The sequence below is a fragment of the Toxorhynchites rutilus genome, chromosome 1, assembly GCF_029784135.1.
Source record: "Toxorhynchites rutilus septentrionalis strain SRP chromosome 1, ASM2978413v1, whole genome shotgun sequence".
Taxonomy (NCBI): Eukaryota; Metazoa; Arthropoda; class Insecta; order Diptera; family Culicidae; genus Toxorhynchites; species Toxorhynchites rutilus.
This window is the reverse complement of record NC_073744.1, coordinates 94,337,041-94,359,442: the sequence shown is the minus strand read 5'-3', so window position 1 is coordinate 94,359,442 and position 22,402 is coordinate 94,337,041. Positions and strand designations below refer to the sequence as shown.

Genomic DNA, 22,402 nt, shown 5'->3' with positions numbered 1-22,402 from the left:
TGGGAAGAAATTTTTCAACTGTGAAAGCTGTGGCGAGTGGCAAACGCAATAGCTAAACAGGAAGGTTTAACCGAACAAGATGGGAATATCGAGTGATAACAAAAACACAACACCAAAGGTTCTTTTCAGAACCATCAACATATTCATAAAGAGTAAACAGTAAACTAATCCATTTTTCAGGTAGATAGGTAGGTATTCACGTAGGAGAAGAAAATAAAACAATATATTTAAAATATATATTTAACAAAAGCTGTCCCCTTTGTATAGTCCTACGTCACTCCGGTTATGTCCCCGACATTACCCACCCGTCTTTTTTTTTTTCTTTTTCCTTTCCAATCGTGCTTCATTCTATTTCGCTGCTGCTCTGGTTGCCCGTTTTGGTCGGTACGATTTGAGGAGCACAAAATGGACCAATCAAAAATGGGCACATAGGGCATTTTGACAATGCTTCATATTTCACAATTATTCAATTATTTATCTCATGAAAAATGAAATGTTATTCGTTATGATAGATGCGTAGATATATTTCCTATCAATTGATGCAAAAACCTTTGCGATCTATTGAGAAATGCTCGAGTTATAAGCGTTCCAAATCTGGCATTTTTTCCTACTTGTTCAGTGTCTAGATTTCCATTTCACCCCCTATATCTTCCGGTTAGCCGTAGTCCTACGTCAAAAAAACATGCGGGTGCAGAAGTACCTCCGGCTTACATGAATCAACAACTTCTACTTTTTATACTATAGAGGATTGAAACTTGAAAGTTCATTCGCCTCTAGTGTATGTACGATTTTCCCAGGTCCCTAAGTTTAGGAGACCGTGTTAAGGAAACATATTCTAGTTTGCACAAAGGCAAGCGAGTACAAAAGTACTCTCAGTTTGCATTTATTTGCAAAGCCGATTTCCCCAGACATCTTAGTTTTGAAGTCTGTATTAGTCAAACACATTCCAGACGGAACAAAATTGCCCCCGACTTGTATGAATTTGCAGTGCCAATTTCCTCAGACTCCTTGGTTTTGATGTCTGTGTTGGGGAAACACATTTCAGTCGAAACAAAAACACCCCCAACATGCATGAATTTGCAATGCCGATTTCCCTACGCTCCATGGATTTCAAGTCTGTGTTAGGGAAACACATTTCAGTCGGAACAGAAATACCCCCGACTTTCATGTATTTGCAATGTCGATTTCTCCAAGGTTGCTTAGTTTTGATGGCTGTGTGAGGGAAACCGTAAATCGGGCCAATCAAAACAAGGCAGTTAGGGCGTTTAGATAACGCTTAACATTTTACAGTTTTTCAATTGTTTATCTAATGAAAAATAACATTTTATTAATTGCGATAAAAGCGTAGAAATATTTCCTATCAATTGATGCAAACATCTTTCCGATCCAGTAAGAAATGTTCGAGTTATAAGCATTCGGAATCTTTCATTTTTTTCCTGCATGTTCTGTGTTTAGGTTTTCATTTTACCCCCCATATACTCCGGTTAGACGTAGTCCCACGTCAATACGTTTAGAACGTTTAGTCTCGGAGCGATTCATTTGGCCGTCGCTTCGTCGTGATCGCAAGCAGTTCGTCAATTTGTGCATACCATGCCAGAAATCAAAAATACAACGGACTAAAAAGACACCAACAGCACATCCACAGTGCCACACGAGTTGACGCAAAAAAATCTTTTAGACCGAATCAACGCCTGCGATACACTGTTGAAACGGAACGAACTCGACCCATTTTTGAAGAAGATTGAGACTGAACGCGAATAACGGTAAAGTATTTTGTAGTAGTAGATGATAACCCTACTCTGCTAATAGGTATAAATTATCTGGTACGCTTTAGTTGCAGCGTTTGCACCAGACGTTCCGAAACAAAATTCAGCTCAAAACCGGAATCCAAGAGCGCTCGAGCCCAACGAAATTTGTTGTTGAATCATAAACTATAACAAGTGCAGTAGAAAACAAAACAGTGGTAGGAACTAAGCGACATATTTGATTGGTAGGCGACGAAAAATGGCTAGTTTAAGGGGCAGTGACCGATGGCTTTGGATTAGCAATCGGTTGACCCTGTTGGGTAGACTGTACGCTTTGCAATTCGTTATTCGAAACAGATGACGACACATGCTGCGAACCCGCGGATGACGACGACGACGATTCAGATTGGTTGGATTTATTCGTATTCATCGGCGCGAATGGACGATGCAGCATCGTATGGTGTTTTTGGTGGCATACACAATATGCTCCACCTGAACAATTATTAGCGATATGCTACGACGATGCAAGACAATTTATGAAAAGCTTATTGGATTTCGCTTCATCGAATCGTTGTATTGGAGTTAGCTTTCGAAAGTGGTCACACTGGTATGGTTTATGGTATGTGTAGGTTTTTTACAAAATGGACACGAATTTTTAGGAACAATGGCTGAATGATTTGTGCTTGGTAGTTTATACGCTGTGAAGGGGAGGAGCGAGAAAGATCTTGCGATCAGGATCTGGATCCAGCTAAAGACTGCAAGACGAGTCCGTGTAAGCGAAGGAATTCAACAAGTTCAGTGTAGGTTGGAAGATTTGTCGATAGACGGTGGGTCTCCCAAAAACACAAGATTGTTTGATCGAGGCCCAAGCTCATCATGAACACTGGCATCGTGATCCAGTTTTCAGTATTTTCCCCGCCTTTTGCAGCATTTTCAATTACGCTCAATATCATCGATTAATCGATTAAGCACATTCCCACATTCCCTTTTCATACCATCAATAACAAAGAGTGATTCGACGTATGACTTAACGAGAAGATATTTATTCCCATATCGCCTATAGAGCATATATCGAGATCCCATGCAACCGAATAATTGTCTGCTGTTATCTCTATCACATCTATCACACGCTTCGCATCTTTACAAAGTGATGCTACCAAATCGGAGAATTTATCTCTTTATTTCTGTATTATAGTGATTTTCAACACATTTGGCTGGTTCGTCACTTTTACCTTCCATTTCGGAAGAATGTCGGGAGTGAGAATTGAACTCGTGACCCTTAGCGTGAGAGGTATGGATGTTACCACTACGCCAGATCGCCTCCATTCATATCTCTTTCTTCTTGATAATTTTGCATATGATGTTCTAAATTCATTAGAGAGTCTCGCAAAAAACGCTCACGCTTTTCGAGCTACCTAAGCTCCGTAGCCATTGTGCTTGATGGCAGCAGCAAGATAATCAATTGAACCTCGTGATCCACATGTGCTTATCAAAATTCTAAAATCAGATAATTTTTTCTCCATTTGATCATGCAAAAATACGAAATGCGCAAGAACAATTTTCCGCCAGAGTTCGAAGTATCCGGTTCGAAGGACCACTTTTAGGCCGATTACACATTATCCGGTTTCTGCCGGACCGGTTTGAAACCCAAATGGCAAATTTCGACCGTACCAACCTCTTTACGGCGCCGTGATGCAGCCGTCTACTGCGACTACAATGTCCGGTGACCGGACAAGCATTACATGCGATGACAGTAGTATTGTGTCGACGTCTTGTGCAGATACCAGTTTGGGAAAGCAAATGATTCTCTATAAGATTATCAGTCCTTAACACAGTTTCGAATTGTTCAAACTTTGAATGAAAATTTTTACTTCATATTATGTGATTGTTCAAAACACGTAATAATGACTCTTAATTAATCATTTTTGTGTAATTTTGCTGATATTTTCACCAAGACTCATCATTAGGGTGATTGCACATTATCCGGTTTCTGCCGGACCGGTTTCAAAAAGCGCCGCTGGGTTTGGATGGATAACCGGATAATAATGTGAAAGAGACCTCGCACTACACAAAACCGTACATCTCTCACATACACATACATGCATTTATTTATATAGTGGATTGACAGATAAACATCTCTGCAAATATTCCTGCTAGGTGCAGCTAATTGCTGTTGGCCCAATTCGCCCAATTGTTCTTGTTGTTGATCGAGCCCGTGTTTATTGAATTCCTACTATTGTTTATGAGCAGCTGATTAGGGCATTCACCCTCTCATGATGTGCCTTTTGAGGGTGATTTTGGGGATGGGTCATGAACAAGATTGCATATGGAATAACGTGGAACCACAGCTGCTGCGGCAACCACGAGCCTGCTCAAATTGGCGACATACGACCCATTACAGAATACGTTCGCAAACCTTTTCCGTAATTCGCAGAGTACAAATTTTCATCTTAGGCGCATATGGTTCTACAACGGTTCCCACAGCGACGGCAATGTAAATTTGCAATGGTAAATGAACATGAAAAACTTATTGGACAAAAAAAATGGCCGTCATCAACAGTATTACAAAAACTAACTTTTGTCCAGTTACTGTGTATGATTTATTCCACACACTCTGTTGCCACATATTTTTTCAACAGTCTCGAGTTGGAGGCGAATGAACTGCAAAGTTTAAAGCCTCTTAAAAACAAAGAAACAAACAAACAGTCTCGAGAACACGGTTAGATAAAAGTGTACAATTTTATGAACCAATAATAATAGCATTTCGTAACAAGCTAGGGGAACTACTTATTTATATGCATTATGTGTTTTCTTCATGTAATTATCATGAAATTTGCAAAAAAACATTCTAGAATTTTTTTTTTATTTCACCATTGCAGTAATTATCTTTGCGATTCAAATTACATCATACTTTTCCTTCAAATACTATCTCATTGCTGCTTCCGCAGATCCTTGTTCAGAAACACACTCAGCCGCAATTCCTCGAGCATCAATGCACGGCTATTAATACGAGGATCCTGGGCGAAGAATGACCGAATCAGATATGCCAACAACTGGGTGATTTCGTTCTGACAGAGCCGATGCTTCAGCGTCGGGCAGGGGAACATCTTGATCACCGAGTACAGATCGGACAGTTCGGGTTTAAGTTTCACGAGCCGAGTCGCGGCCACCTTATCGTCGATCGTGTTCCGGGTCAGGTCGAACTGTATGGTATACCAAAAGAAAACTCACCTTCACATTCAGCTGGATGAAGTCACTCAAAATCTATCCCTTGATGAACCAGTTGAACATTTGTTCAACATCCTCGTACTCGTTCGGTACCGATTTCAAATGAGGAAAGTTGCTGTGAGCTAAACAAAAACAGAAGTTAATTTAAGAGCTCGATTAATTTGTCAGAAGACACTACACACCCTTGAACACAATCCATGGCAAAACACTCTATGACGACCTCGTGCGCCTGTGATCATTGCCTCGCTTTGAGCAGAAACTTTCATCACAGAAATTTTCCACTGCAGCTAAATAAAGAAGCGAAATAAAAAATTCAGTGTCCATACCACTTGCAAATTCTGTTTGATTTCAAATCAACAAACAAACGTCAAATGGCACACACATACTAATATATGGGGCGAAAAATTGCCTGAATTGTACTAATACTAACAGACACGAAAAACAACTGTCAATTCGCGTGGAGGTTCGTGCTTCGCTTTTGGGAAATGATAGTGATAATTGATTTTCGGGTGCAGTTAACACATATTTAAAAATAAAAATTATGAATGAAAATTAACATTTTCTTATAAAATATGTTCTTAATGCAATAGAGTTACACGTTCTTTTGCAAGTGATGAAAACCCCCTGAACAAGAATTGTGTTTAATAATAATTTCATATTACAATGATGAGTTTTAGTGACAATATCAAGAAAATTATACAAAAATGGTATTACGAGTTTTAAGTGATCACATAATATAAAGTAAAAATTTTCATTAAAAATTTGAACAATTTAACTGTCTTAAGGTCTAATATTCCCATAGAGAATGATTTACTTTCCCAAACCGGTGTCTGTACCAGACGTCGACACAATACTACTGTCATCGCGTATAATGCTTGTCCGGTCACCGGACATTGCAGTCGCAGTGGACGGCTGCATCACGGCGCCGTGAAGAGGTTGGTACGGTCGAAATTTGCCATTTGGGATTCTAACCGGTCCGGCGGAAATCGGATAATGTGTAATCGCCCTTAATGTTCACGATAATTCGGAAAATTGTTCTTGACACCGACAAATCTATTTAAAATGCGAACGAATGACCAGTGTTACTTCCGAAACTTTGAATAATGCAGCCCTACGGCACGATTATCGCTATCTCACTCTATCTACCGTCACCGCGCATCTCACTATCACTCTGACGAAAAAGTTTATCATAGACATCATAGATATGGCAGATGGTGGTAAATTGGTAATTCGCGATGACAGTGGCAAGGTGTCGACGTCTGGTGGCGACTTCAAACTAGGGCCATAATTTGGGTCCCAAACTCGTTAGTGTAATCTCTATCAGATTAGAAAACACGAAGGTTTTTAAATTTTAAAATTTTAAAATTTGAATGAAAATTTTCGCATCATTTTATTTAATTATTTGAAACAAGTATTTCTGACTTTCATTCAACCATATGGCTATACAATTCCAACATTGTTACTGATTGTTTTCATTATAAAATAAAGTTGTCTTTATAAACAATTTTCTTATGAGACTTTTTACCAACCTGCAAACAAAAATGTTTTTAATTTGAATAGAATACTAAGTTGATATAGAAAAGCTAATTTTCATTTATAATTTTGTATTTTGAAAACGTTCATTCCAACTGAAAATCAGCCATTCTTTTACGCTCCCCTAAACTAGTAAACGAAGCTCGATGCCGTCAACGCGGATCGCTGTTTTGAAGAAAACAAATACTTTTGACGTTTGAGATGTTGGCACCAAAAACATGGCGGGTACCATACAGCTGGAATAATGAGAGACCTGCTGCTATCTGCTCAAGCTTTTTATAGGCCGCTGTGATCAAGATTTGTATGCTGGGCTGGTTCGACTTAGCCTAGATTAACAAGAATTTATAGCAATAATCCGTCCATAAAGTATGGATCGCTTAAACACAGTTGTTTTAGTTGTTTTGATCAATAAATCTGGAAAATGTCGAAGGAAAGAGGGCTCACGGAGAGAGAAGAAAGACAAATCGATGTATTTCACCAAGAAAATGTTAGTATCAGAGAAATTGCTCGTCGGATTGGACGATCCCATTAAGTAGTGCTAAATTAATTGGCGAATTCTCAAGAATACGGTAAGAAGGAGAGAGATCCACGTAAATCGAAGCTCTCTGACTGGGAAAAGCGGGAAATAGATAGAACAACTTGCAAAAAATGCAAATAAAGCAATACTTCAATTTAAAAGTTACTAGTGTGACAATTTGTCATGTTTGGTAAAAAAATCCTCACATAAAGAGGCTTAAAAGCTTAAAGTTCCTCATCTTACACCATCTCACATCGGAAGACGTCTGAGCAGAAATACCAACCTTCCTGATTTTTTATGAATTCCCAGGCTTTTTGACACGTTCTCTGACATCCTGACAAACACTCAATTTTGCCTGATTTTTCTGAAATGATCCTGATTTTTGCTGATTTTGTACTTTTTACTTAATTGAGATGAAAATTGTCCGTAATCAATATACGATGTTTTCGTGGTTGGAAATGAGAATTGTCATAATAGTATACATAAAAAAGCTCTCTAGTCCGCACTTTATAATGTTTAATCATTTTTTTATCATTTTTTATTTATATATAAAACAGTTTTCGCCGAGAATGTAAACATATTCTGGGAGATAACATTTTTTAGGCTGTGTGAAAGATAGCGAAAAATCGTGGAACAAAACTGTGCTCATAAAGTTGAATAAATGTTGTCTGCTTATACAAATCATGCGTTTGTGTTTCCAAAAATCGCTTGGAGCTTTCCGCACAACACAATATGAGCTATCCTGATTTCTCCTGATTTTTATTTTCATTGTCCCTGATTTTAAAAAATAATAGTTGGCAACCCTGCGTCTGAGTTTTGCCAAAGCTCACATGAACCGACAGTGGGACATGGTATGTTGTGACAAAGAATGTTTCCAAAAAAAATACGTTTTACTATATACCATAACAAAAAGTTCTTCAATATATAGGTTATCTTCACTGACGAAAGAATGTTCAATTTGGATGGTCCTGATGGTTTCAACGAACACTGGCGTGATTTAGCGAAGGATGAAAAGTATTTTTCAACCAAGAATTTTGGTGGAGGCTCGTGCATGGTTTGAATGGAATACTGTGAAACCGGAATGCTCAAATAGCTTTCACATCATTCAAAATGAATAGCAAAGATTACATACATGTGCAGGAATACTCTCTCCTATCGTTTTTATCGCGTAGATATCATCGCAAAAAAACACAATTCAGCAAAACAATGCTACTATTCATACCAGCAAGGAAACTGGGCAATGGATCAAGGACCAAAAACTTATTATTTTGGAAAGGTCGGCTCGCCCCCCAGACTTAAATCCTGTTGACCACGATTGACCACGAACTCATGGTCGCAATTTCGGAAACAAGGAAAAATATCGAGAAATCGGTTCAGCAGATTGTGGTAAATGGTATGCCAACACTAATTTTCCAGTAATTTTTAGTCGAAATGCCAATTTTACCAATTATCGACATGTAAATCAACCGATCGTTTTGAATTTTTCACTGATAATACTTATCAATTTTGAAATTGTCTTATAGAAACTGGACAGCTGAAATTGTCATATTTAAACACAATAAATAAACAAACAACTCTTTTGAACTAAATTGACGTTAAATATACTTTATTATAAGCATTCAACAATTCATGAATGTAACTTGTTGAAATTCTGACTATTTGTGTTGCAAACTTCTATAAGACCACCCTGATTCTGTGGTGGTCTTATAGAAGTTGGACAGAGTTTATTGTCGTCCCCGCTGGAAACCAAAGACAGATCAAGTCCCGAATTTTGCCCAATGGAACTATACCCGCCTAGAATGGCACGTTGGAAGACCCTTTCCACAGACTCAACAAAAGGACATGGACGGCTATTACGACACAGGCTGCAGGGCTCGACTGAATTGGACGGGTTGAGGACTTCCATGATCCGTCATGCGTCCCGGTGGTCGAAGCTCATCATCAAGCTGATCGATCAATGTTAGTTGGCTGGAAGTTCAAACGGAGTATTTAAAAGCACAAACAGAAACCCAATGTTTCTTGTTGCCAGCAGCAGAGCGTGTGTGAATGGAGAGAGAGGCCAGGACTCCCGACCGTGGATCGATTTCCATCACAGATGATTGCGTGCGTTGCGTGGATGTAGCAATTCCGTAACCATACAAAGATGGTCAATTCAAGGCGTAACCATACAAAGATGGTGAACTAACGATCGATTGCTTAGTAAGCGAACGCGCGACCAATGTGGTTACGATAATTCCCAAAACAACCATGTTAGTTCGAACCGAAACGAAACTATTTTTATTTTACGTTTATACCAAATTCATGCATTACTATACATTTAAAGCTCCGTAGTTTCAAGTTTTTTGGTAAGTATGTTCCCGTTTGTAAGCTTATCAATCTTTGTATACAAATTGTACTGCTTAACAATATCGTATTTCTCGGTATTGTACCTCTTAACTAAGTAATCGTCCGCATTGAAAACATTTTCCTCGATTGATTCCGGCCCTGAAATATTTTTAGTGACATCATCGTCATGCTTAAACCATTCATTCTCATAAGATGGCATCCATATAGGATTACTGCCCTCTACGCTGTGTTTGTTTGTATTGGGCACTGAATTGAGAATACTTCGAGCCATTAAGTCAGGTTGATTATTAGCTGAAAATGAAAAAAAAATATTGTGATTGGGATCGTTGATATTACCGTGCATATATACCGTAGTTAGTAACACGTGCAGCTCGTAACTGACGCCTGTAACCAGAACGTTGCGAAATACACAATCCCAGAACAACTACCAATAGTGAACTGACGAAAATGTTGGATACGATCAACCATACTTGCATCGATTTCTCCGCTAGTTGCGCAGTTAAAAAGGATGCCTCCGATGCCTGTGTGTCCAATACATGGAATTCCTAGAAATATAAAGAACAAAGAGCTCAGCAATTTATCTTTAAAAAAAACAATTTTGAACGTTTTGAACTTCATGCGTGTTTCCTAATTTTTCCGTCAAAAATTAGATTGGAGGAAAATAAATCTTCTCGGTAGATGGCTGTGATGATCGATATCTCGTATAGTGCGGGAGCTAATGCTGCGTCAAGCAACCCGTCAGAACGTGGAACGATAAAGACAGAAGCGGAGATAGCAAACCCAACTCTTTCGGGAAAAGAAGCGCCGTCAGGAAGAGAAGGAGTGTGAAGAACTAGAACAGCTGCACCGTTCTCATGAGACGCGAACAGGGCACGGCATAGTCATAGTCAACTGAGGATAGTCGGCTGACTAACCGACTGACAATATCCGTAGTGATTTAGTAATGGCTTTTGGATTCTTCACGCCTTTTTTCCGCCAAAACGACTGAACAGTTAGTCGGGCGTTTAGTCGCTATCTCCCTCTACCGACTCGACTATATCATTTCATTCTTCCCAGTCAAATTGTCCTCATTGCATTTTGAAGTGACTACCCCCAAAACGAATAGAGAGGAACGAATTCTTTCCCATGTATCTTTATGCATGCATCGATGTTTGAGTTCACCCAAAGTACGTAGAATAGGAAGGTAGTCTACTCCCTGCTTTGTTCAAGTAGTGGTAGGCAAAGAAAAAAAGCAAAAAATAGTTATTAACCATAGATCGAATCCATATAAATTCAAACATTTTTAATTTTTTTAAATTATAACACAAGAACTGTCTCGAGATATGTTTCGAAATAATGGAATAGTGGTATACATAATTATTTTAAAATTGAAAACAGTAAAATTATCGCATCTGTACTATAGAAATAATGCAAAACCGATAAACAAATGTGTGGAGAGGTTATATCGAAGCAGTGTCGTTCTCGTTCCCGATCCAAGGAGCGAATGCATGGGATAACTGAAAACATCTCCGATTAGTTTATCTCATTCGAAATTATTCTGTTCCGGCATCGCGGGACGTGGTATTTCAACATTTTGCTGAAGTAAACAAAAACTATTCAGTATGAAATCGATAGAAATTCACATTAAACGTTACTTGCAGGGAAAAACAAGTACACTATCGTGTTTACCGTCGACTCGACCGGCGATTTTGCCACTTTTTATGATGTTTAGAACTTTGAAAATCGAGAAATATTGAAAAAACTTCAGAACTTCGAACAAATTGAGGATTTTTTATTACTAACTTCGTTGTGTGTGTAATACATGCGTTCTCCGTGTGTATACACAGGAAATATCCCTTACCTTCTATTCTATGTACTTTGGAGTTCACCGTGGTTTGACTAACGCGACAGGTGAACTAGATTCTTTTGTATCGTACACGAAAATTACTCACACGTATAAAATAGCGTGCTGTGTAAGAGTTATTTTGCACGCCTAATACTAACTAATACTAGCGCGAGAACCTTTATAGCATACTTGATAAATGTCTAAGTTCGTTGGTTTGAGTTTACGATGGGTAGAAAATAAACCCGTCCATTGATGGGGTAACTACTTTTTTGCATCAGGAGTCAAGTTCCTCTTTATATGGACGTACAATAAGATTACATACGGTGGCACAAAATAAGCGTCAGGGAGAAATGGAAATGTGGATTGAAATCAGTTGAATGAAGAGGCAGATTTATATTCATTAGTTGAGTCAGTTAAAATAACCACTGACTGGACTAGTTCACCAGTCATCCTCGCTAGTCAACGCTAGTCAATTAATTTTCTAGTCAAGTCATTTTTTTGTTGGCGGTGACTGCCGAAGCAGCTCTAGTCGAAGCGGAGCTACTGGGAGTAGAGTCGGTCTTCATTTTTCACGCACCATCTATTCATCGACTTTAAAGTCGCATAAGATTCAATAACACAAAAAGAGCTATGGAGAATCATGGACGAAAACGGTTTCCCCTTGAAGCTGATAAGACTGGTTAAAGCTAAGATTGATGGAATACAATGCTGTGTGCGAATATCGGTTGGATTATCTGATTCATTCGAGTCTCGCGGGGGCTTCGACAAGGTGATGGTCTCTCTTGTCTGCTGTTCAACATTGCACTAGAGCAGGGGCTCTCAAACTGTTTTGGACAAGAGACCCCTTTTCCAGAATTAAGTCATACCTTAGACCCCCATAACCATTATCAATTTGAAAACATTGCAGTTGGTTGAATGAACAAACTTGACATTATTTTCTCACGGAGGCGATCTGGCATAGTGGTAACATTCGCACCTCTCACGCAAAAGGTCACGAGTTCAATTCACACTCCCGACATTCTTCCAAAAAAAAAGAAGTAATGTGACAAATCAGCCAAAGTGTTGAAATCACTATAATACAGAAAACAAATCATTTTCTCATCATATTAAATACAGTGCTGTGTGCGAATATCGGGTGGATTATCTGATTCATTCGATTCTCGCGGGGGCTTCGACAAGGTGATGGTCTCTCTTGTCTGCTGTTCAACATTGCGCTAGAGCAGGGGCTCTCAAACTGTTTTGGCCAAGAGACCCCTTTTCCAGAATTAAGTCATACCTTAGACCCCCATAACCATTATCAATTTGAAAACATTGCAGTTGGTTGAATGAACAAACTTGACATTATTTTCTCACGGAGGCGATCTGGCATAGTGGTAACATTCGCACCTCTCACGCAAAAGGTCACGAGTTCAATTCACACTCCCGACATTCTTCCAAAAAAAAAGAAGTAATGTGACAAATCAGCCAAAGTGTTGAAATCACTATAATACAGAAAACAAATCATTTTCTCATCATATTAAACAAAAAATAGAGATGAAATTTAGTAAATATCTAGTGTAATAAACAATTAATAATACAAATTACTCACAAACTATAAAAACATTCAAATCGCAAACAAATCTATCCACAACTATCAAAATACGGTTCAATATTGGTTGGTTAAAGCCTCAAATCTCCGCTTTCGTTTATTTTCAAATGGTTCCTTCGATTTCGCGTTGTTTGTAACTATAATGAAGCCTTTTTCGACAAATTATGCTGATGTAAAAAACGAGATATAAGATATTTTTCAGCAATGTCTCACATCGCAGGATTTTCAATGTTTCGTTATAACTAGAACATATGACAACCTTGGTTGTACTACTGCCTCATCTGTGCTGATGATAATCAACTTTTCTTGCATTATCACCTTGGCTTATTCCATGGATGTGATATAGTACAGATTTATTATCCATTGAAGAATTTGAAAATTATGAAGATCTAAAAACATTTAGTAAAATCCTTGTGTAATGCGTCCAAGTGGGTGACATATGATAATATGACATGGTCTTGAAGCTTTCGTGATAATTTCGACGAATGCGGAAACTGTGAATATTCTCTTCTGCTTAAATTTTGTTTTGAAAGTTTTGTTAGAAGGACAGATATTATTGATATTGTTTCAATCAAGTTGAAATCGTCACCCTACAGCTGAAACGCAAATTCAAAAAAGATGAAAATCTTGCATAGCAATCTTGCATTTCCAAGCTTCCTATGCACTTCCAAGCTGGAGTTCGCTAACCACCAGGAGCAGGTTAGCGAACTCCAGCTTGGAAAAGTAACCGAGCAAAGATTTCGTCGTTTTCCTCAATTTTTAAATAATTTTGGCGCTTAATCGTTTTTCCATCTCAAAAGTCAATTTTTGAAAAAAAAATTAGATAACTGTAAATCTCGACATTTCATGCATTTTTAAGACATTTGACATCAACAATTTTTTTGAAAACCCCGATCTTCGATAATTTTTCGGTTTCAAAAAAACTCAAATTTTAACGTCTGCGACACTAATAAACGAAGTTCGAATGAGCTAATGTTTTGCATATGGTATATTATCCTTCATTCCTGCTAAGGATGGTTTTGGGATATGGTTGACTTCCACAATGACGGACTCTATTTTGAAAGCAAAGAACTATGTAACGGCTCAAGGAGGAGCGTCAAGGAAAATTTAGGAAAAGCAAATTTCAAGAAACCCATATATAAACATCATACAATTTATTATGAGAAAACTTTTTTTATGATTTATTTTGTTGTATTGATACGACTTAAGCAAATCATAAATTTCAAATGGAAATAAACCTTTTTTTCCATTTTTTCCGTTAGTTGATACAGATTTTTTTTTCTAAAAATACAGATAAACATATTTTTTTTCAGAAAATTTTACAGGTTCAAATGTGGCAACCTGGTCATTCAGGGTGGTTCACGTAATGGAGCATCTTAAATATTTTTCTTGTGTTATTTTATAGGGGTCGATATTCAGACCCCGTCGACCCCCAAAATCAATTTTCGTTCCTGTCGACCCCTGAGAAACCGAAATCGACCCCAGGGGATCGATATCGACCACTTTGAGAAACCCTGCGCTAAAAGGTGTTATGAGATGAGCGACGTTTAACTAGCGTGGTACGATTTTCAATAGATCCAATCAATTCATCTGCTTCGCTAATAACGTAGACATTGTCGGAAGAACATTTGAGACGGTAGCTGAACATTACACCAGACTCAAACACGAAGCAGAGAGAATTGGACTGAAAATCGATGCGTCTAAAACCAAATACTTGCTGGCTTCCGTATCCGAGCACGACATGACCCGATTAGGTAGTAGTGTAATGATCGACGGCGATGAGTTCGAGGTAGTGGACCCTCTCAACGTATACATTAACTAGCGTCATTAATTAATACTATAATAATTAATTAATTAATTAATACTATATTAATTAATAGTTGAAATTTTTAAGCAAAATAACACGCTCAATGTATTCCGAGGGGCAAGCTCTAGAATATGCGTGACCACAGTCCAAGTCGAAAGAAATGTCGAAAGTCGAAAGACAATGATACCAGCCGTGAGATCCGGAGACACACTATCAATGGGAAGGTCAGATCAAACAGACTCAGCAGTCGTGTGAAATGTTCCCTGTACAAAACGCTCATAAGACTGGTTGTCCTCTACAGGCACGAAACTTGGACAATACTCGAAGAGGACCTGCGAGTACTCGGAGTCTTTGAACCACGGGTGTTAAGAACCATCTTCGACGGTGTACAGGAGGATGGCGTATGGTGGCGAAGGATGAACCACGAGTTTACGCAACTCACCGGCGAACCCAATATCCAGAAAATAATCAAAGCTGGAAGGATATGCTGGGCAGGATATGTTGCAAGAATGTAGGATAACTATCCTGCAAAAATGGTGTTCATCGGGAATCTGGCTGGTACGAGACGACGAGGAGCACTACGAGCAAGGTGGTTAGACCAAGTTGAGCATGACATGGTGAGCACGGGGTACCCGAGTAATTGGAGAGAGATAGCCACGAACCGAGTTAATTGGAGAAAAATTGTTAATCAGACCATGTTGTAAAGACGTTAAGCCAAAATAAATAAAAATAAAAAAAAGTATCGACCAAACAATTTCAAATTCAAGCTCGTTTTGAAGGTGACATTTCACATCAATTCTCTTGCTGTTTTTTGTTTGCTCCATTCAGTGAGTTAATGGGTGTTAACAATGGAAGTCATTTCTTAAGGCAGTATTCTAGTCTAATTTAATGAAAAATAAAACAAATCCTTCATATTCCTGTAGTTTAGGCATTCAAAATATACCCTAGAAAGAACAGATCGAAAATCCTATTATTTACCGAGTCTGAGCCATTTCAGTGATGTGGTATCTAAACTGGTACGGACATAACAATGAATTTCAAACGCGTTTTTCTCGAAACTTTTTTTTTAACTGGCGTACACGATACCTCAACCCTTGGACAACTGACAACTTCCAGAAATAGTTATATGGGTCTACCCCAAGGCTCATGTCTCAGCCCCCTTCTTTATAATTTTTGTGTGAAAGATATTGACAGTTGTTTGGCAGAACAATGCACGCTAAGACAACTTGCAGATGATGGTGTGGTTTCCGTCAGAGGTTCCCATGCCGAAAACTTGCAAAGACCATTGCAAAATTCCCTAGGTAACTTGTCTTTCTGGGCAAGGAACTTAGGGATCGAATTCTCGCCGCAGAAAACAGAACTGGTAGTGTTTACTCGAAAGCGGTTCCCAGCCCAACTGCAACTCAAGCTTTTGGGCAGAAGCATTACCCAATCATTGGCCTTCAAGTACCTTGGTGTCTGGTTTGATTCAAAATGCACTTGGAATACCCACATTACGTATTTGAAGCAAAAATGTCAAAAGAGGGTCAACTTTCTCCGTTCGATTTGCGGCACGTGGTGGGGAGCTCATCCGGGAGATCTCATAACGCTTTATAAAACAACTATTCTATCTATTCTGGAGTATGACTCTTTCTGCTTTCTCTCAGCAGCTAAAAGTCACCTTCTAAAATTGGAACGAATTCAATATCATTGTCTGCGTATAGCTCTCGGCTGTATGCACTCAACGCATAACATGAGTCTCGAGGTTCTGGCAGGAGTAACTCCTCTACAGAACCGATTCTGGGAACTTTCTCTCAGAATACTGGTGAAATGCGGAGTCACGAACACACTTGTGATTGAAAACTTTGAAAAAATTCTTCATCTAAATATACAATCTCTGTTTATGAGAATTTATTACCACTATATTTCGTCAGATATTTGTCTTCCATCGTTTACTCCAGATCGTGCTCACTTCACCATCAGCAGTTCCTCAATTGAATACGATCTGTCTATGAAACAAGCAATACTTGGGATTTCAGATCAGCTTCGACCAACTTTCATTCCCCGTATTTTTAACCGAAAGTACCAAAAAGTCATTGCATGAAAAGATACTTCACTAATGGGTCTCGCCTCAATGGATCCACTGGCTTCGGTGTTTTCAATGAAAATTCGAACGCCTTCCGTAAACTGCAGGAACCTTGTTCCGTTTATGTTGCTGAGCTGGCAGCAATCGACTTCGCATTGGGGATGATCTCCAACAAGCCTGCAGACCATTACATCATTTTCTCGGATAGTCTCAGTTCGCTCTCCAGTCGATGAAAACTAGTAGGCACCCATCTTATTTCCTCACAAAAGTGAGGCAGCAGATGAGTGCACTGATCGAAAGATCTTATGAGTTAACCTTTGTATGGGTCCCCTCTCATTGCTCAATTCCTGGCAATGAGAAAGCGGACACTCTCACAAAGGTGGGTGCCCAGGAAGGCGAATTTGTTTTTCAGATTTCATACGATGAATTTTTCCAATTACTGCGTCAGAGTTCCCTCTTGAGTTGGCAAACTGATTGGAACTGGAAGTCTTGAGCGGTGCTTATATTCAATTATTCCAAATGTTTCTTCGAGAGCGTGGTTCAAAGGTCTGGACGTAAGTCGTGACTTCATTCGTGTAATGAGTAGACTTATGTCCAACCACTACTCGCTAGATGTGCATCTCCACAGAATAAATCTTGTTCAAAGCAACGTCTGTCGGTGTGGAAACGGTTACGATGACATCGATCACGCAGTTTGGCAATGTACGGATAATTACGCAGCCAGAGAGTACCTTTTGAATGCCCTTAGGGCCCAAAGAAGACAACCCTATGTTCCTGTTAGAGACGTGTTGGGAACTCGCGACATCTGCTATATGCAGTTGATCTATATGTTTGTGAAATGGACTAGCATAAGAATTTAATGCTTTTGTGTGTTTTTTTTCTTTTTCGTTATTAGTTTGTTTGTCTTGTCCCCTCATCTCACCGTCGCCCACCCTCGACAGATAGTCGAACACCAGATGCTATCCCTGGTCTTTATGCACAATGCTACAGTGCATGCGGCAACTCTCGGTTGAGACAACGATACCTCATATCCATATCCCTAACCTGATCCATCCTACAAAAATTGTTGACCATCTAACCTCGAGTAAACCGCGAGTAATCGGTCGAAACCTACTAAACATAGATTTAAGTTGAAATTCTGTAAAAACAAATCATGAATTAGTGGCTCCGCAAAGCTCATGCGATTGAGCCTTACAAATAAATGAATTGGAAAAAAAAACGATACCTCAAGTTCTACTGAACCGATTCATGTCGAATTTATATATATATATATATATATATATATATATATATATATATATATATATATATATATATAATACAATTTGTATGCATTATTTTATCGCATGAACCTCTAAAAAAAATTTAGATTTGACTATTTTTAAAAAATCAAGAAAAGTAAGAAAAAACGTTTCAAACCGCATTTTGTTTCTCAAACGGCCGCCATTTTGTCAAAAAAGATGTTTTTGACTTGTACGAGGTTCATGCGACAGCGGCATCTTTACTGATTTAGAATCTGTTCGATTTTTTTTTGTTTCAGATACCCAGAAGGGCTGGAATCGTGTACCCCATGGCACAACTTTTTTTGAACCCCCTCACTTCATCAGCTGTTCACTATTCTAGTTATGAATACTTTTTTTTCGTTCAATTTTTGTTTTATTGTTAAAAGATAGAAGAATAAATAATTATGTAATGAATCGTAAAAATACTCTGTTTTTTTTAAAAAGCTCGAAAAAATGTGCGAAAATTGGGTCTCTATACTAGAATACCCCCTTAAAAGATCGGAAAGATGTTTGCAACAATTGGTAGGAAATGTTTCTACGCATCTATCCCAATGAATAAAATGTTATTTTTCATGAGATTAAAAATTGAATAACTGTGAAATGTCAAGCGTTATTTAAACGCTCTAACTGCCACGTTTTGATTGGCACGATTTACGGTTTTCCCATCACAGACTCCAAAATCAATGTGCTTGAGGGGATCCGCTTCCCAAATACATGAAGGTTGGAGGAGTTTTTGTTCGCACCTAAATGTGTTCCCCTAACATGGACTTCAAAATCAATATGCCTGGGGGAATCCGCTTCACAAATAGTCTAGAGGCGAATGAACTGAAAAGTTTAAAACCTCTATAATTCATCACGTTCGTTCGTTCGTTCATAAATACATGCAAATTGAAGGTGTTTTGATGCAGGACTACGTCTAACTGAAAGATATACGGGGTCAAATGAAAAACTAGGTACTAAACATGGAACAAAAAATGAAAGATTTCGAAGACTCATCATTCGAGCACTCCGTAATAGATCACGATGTTTACATCAATCGATACGAAATATTTCTACGCATCTATCACAATGAATAACATTTTATTTTTTTAAAGATACACAATTGAATAATTGTGAAATGTCAAGCATTGTTCAAATGTAGATGTCGTTTTGATTGGTACAATTTTTGCTCCTTAAATGGGTCCGACCAAAAGGAGCAACCAGAGTAACAGCGGAATATAAGTTGGATACAAGCAAAGAATTGTATTGTAAACCACTCCCCTTGTGGTTCCCCTTGTGGCTTTCCGAAAACAACACTCATTTTACAACCACGGAGCAGAACTGATCTGCTAAGGCCTTCGTTCTACCAAGTAGCGGCAGCAATGACAAGGAGTGACATGAGTAGTAGGAGCGGCGGCAACAGTGGCAAAAGGCGGTTTCGTTTTTGCTGAGCTCGTACACTAAGAGCCTCCACAGACTGTAGATTTATTTTTTGTTTGGGCTAGTGTAAACACCGACAAAAGTTGTGTTCATTTTTATAGTTACCACCAACACAATCGATTGGTTGCGCGTTCGCTTAGTAAGCGATCGATCGTGAGTTCAAAACTCAGGACCCTCATTGACCATCTTTGTGTTGTTACAAAATAACTACGTCCACGCAACAATCATCAGCGATGGGGATCGATCAACGGTCGAAATAAGATCGATTCATTCATACAACTGCTCTGCTCTGCAAGACACATCGGGCTGCTGTTCTATAAATAACTCAACAATGATCAATCAACTGTCTCCGCTGTCCGGTCTAACTGGATAATGGAAGAACAGAAGGAAAACTCTTACGCCTAAATGACTACTGTGTAAATGTGTGCCATATGCAATGGTATAGAAGGGAATTCTCTAATGCCGAAAATGGAAACTGTGTAATGCGCTAATTATAGATATGATAAACATGTGACATGTACACGATTAAAATTCGGCTCTCTTACAGCTAATATGCTAATAATATGCCAATAATATGCCACACAATCGATTTCTGAGTTTTTGCTGACGTTCTGCGAAAGATGCTGAATAGTTTAATTTGTGAATTATTTGTTTGAAAATTATGTTTTTAGGAGCGTTGGAGATGTATTTTTTCCAATAGATACAGGAAAGCTACTCGGATATTCGATAAGTATACAGGGTGTTCAATAAGTGTTCAATAAGTTCGAATACACTTTAAAAATGCGTAAAAAAATGAAAATACAAGACATTCTTCTATGCGTCAATGTTTATTGAGAACCTCTACGACATATTAGCTGGGATCTTATATAGTACGCGGCGTTAATTTTTACGTTTTTCTCGATAAACACCAGTGGGAACTTCTCGCGCCTCAATATGGACCCCAAACCATCACCAACGCGGCGCTCTGAACCCGCGGAATGTTTATGTGGGATAAGAGGATGCTAGCCAACGTCGGCACCGACAGCCAATCATTTTATACATTGTGCGACAAGACAAAGTGTTTCTCATCAGAAAACACCTGCCTGAAACCTGCGTGCCGCGAAAGTATCATTTTGGCTCTGTCCTCTTCTTCGTTTTAGCCTTCGTTACCTTGTGAACCTTGCCTTTCTTGTACGGCTTGTATCCCAGATCCTTCGTCAAGATGGTGTAGGCAGTCTCGATCGACACATCTAGGTCAGCTGCGGTCTTCCGGATCGAGTGGCTCATTTTTCGACGAACCCGCTCCCTCACCACTTGATGACTACTGACGTCCTCGTCGAACGCGGCCGCTCGGATCTTGCACAGTACTTGGCCGAGTTCATCTTCGGTACCGACGGATGGTGGTATAGATGAAACTCCACTTCACCCAGTGGGATTTCAATTGCCGGAATATGTCGCCGGGTCGCTCACCTCTCACCAACAACTTTACTGCGACGTCGTGGTACTCATTCATCGTGCGCGGTAAACAAACAACAATTGACAGCAAGCGCGCGTTAGCCTATATATAGTATGAGGCTAAATTTGACACCAATACCAATAAACACGATGCACATGGTGCGCACCTACACAACGATGAAAAATTGTATTCGAACTTATTGAGCACCATGTAGTTTCATTGAAGACAATTGTAAATAAAATTATTGATTTTCTGATCGACTCAATACACGGTAAAATATTAAATTGTTATGTTCCTATACACCGAAATCTTATAGGGTAAATTGTGCTGGTAACAATTAGATTTACCAACAGTGAAAGACAGGAATCATGACAATTCAGTTACTTCTTCTTCTTTTTGGCTTTAAGAGGGTTTAAACTTTTCAGTTCATTCGCCTCTAGGACAATGCAGTTACTTTCTCGCCATGCTGCTTAATGGACAATTCACCTTCAACTTTTTTATGAGTTTTACATCCCATTTCAGAATAAAAATCAACTCTCAACTATACCTTAAACAGTTCGTCCAGCTTCTCAATGTTCTGATCCATCAATTTTAAAATATCTGAAACATCCAAGATAGAGTTGTCCTTCCGATTCACTAGATGCAGATACAAGTCAGTCTTCGTTCTATCTACCGATCCATCCTGATTTTGATGTATTCTAAAATCATCTATATTCACAATGCAACTGCTAACATTGCTCAACGCGCTGAAATGAAAGAAAACAATGACATAATATACCATAGATGTGTAAGAAAGATAGTTACTTTTGGAAAACATGAATCTTCTCCCGCAATTCCGATGGTTGCAAACGTAGAACAAACTTAACTCTCTGATCTTCCCGCAACAAGTAGATAAACACATGAGCTTCATCTGTATGGCCAGCACTATCGTTAGCAATTACTTTGAAGTCAAAATAACCCCTCATTCCTTTCTGAGGATCAAAATTCAATTGGACTGCACCCGTTTTCCGATCCACTTTGAAAGGTGGATTCTGCAGATTTTCTAAGTCTTCTGTTAGCGTCTTCTTTATCTCACCGGTTTGATAGTAGTTCACCTGGCCATGAATGCCTTCATCTAGATCGATTGCCTGAAAGCGACATCATTGAGCAATGATTACAAATGTATATTATCGATATAAGCTCGGAAGAATGAACTATATGTGTCTTACTGTTAGCTTCATGAACTGTGTTCCGAAAACTGAAGTAGTAGTGACTCCACCAGTAAAAATCTTTTGCACAAACACCGGTGGATTATCATTGATGTCTTGTACGTTAATCTGCACACGCAAAAATGAATTATTTGAACGGTTGCGTGTATATTTTCCCGTTTGCATATCCTGTTCACTAAATTGTCTTCCAAGGTCGTGATAACTTCTGTAGTTCCTTCGAAAATTTTCGCCTCCGTTGACTTTCGGAAATACAGCATCCTCCCAGCTGAGAGATCTGTTCTGTAGTGTAATGCCGCAGTCCTTTGTAGCTTTAACCAGCAGCGTATAATTAGAGATTATCTCGCGATCAAGTTCGCTCAACACCTATGAGGAAGTAATATTCATTATTATCCACACAAAAACA

At 38.8% G+C, this 22,402-nt stretch overlaps 1 protein-coding gene across 2 annotated transcripts in view; it reads right to left on the bottom strand.

Moving 5' to 3' along the window:
- Positions 1-9,273: 9,273 nt before the first annotated feature.
- The window catches only part of LOC129765279 (cadherin-23), a 99,583-nt gene continuing 86,454 nt past the window's right edge, over positions 9,274-22,402 (bottom strand). For both annotated transcript variants that reach the window (XM_055765430.1, XM_055765420.1), the window contains exons 10-14: positions 22,000-22,362; positions 21,596-21,918; positions 21,339-21,537; positions 9,719-9,914; positions 9,274-9,660 (exon numbers count right to left, since the gene is read on the bottom strand). In XM_055765430.1, coding sequence (XP_055621405.1) covers positions 9,341-9,660; positions 9,719-9,914; positions 21,339-21,537; positions 21,596-21,918; positions 22,000-22,362 — 1,401 coding nt within the window. In that variant the 3' untranslated portion in view covers positions 9,274-9,340. The remainder of the gene's footprint in view (positions 9,661-9,718; positions 9,915-21,338; positions 21,538-21,595; positions 21,919-21,999; positions 22,363-22,402) is intronic.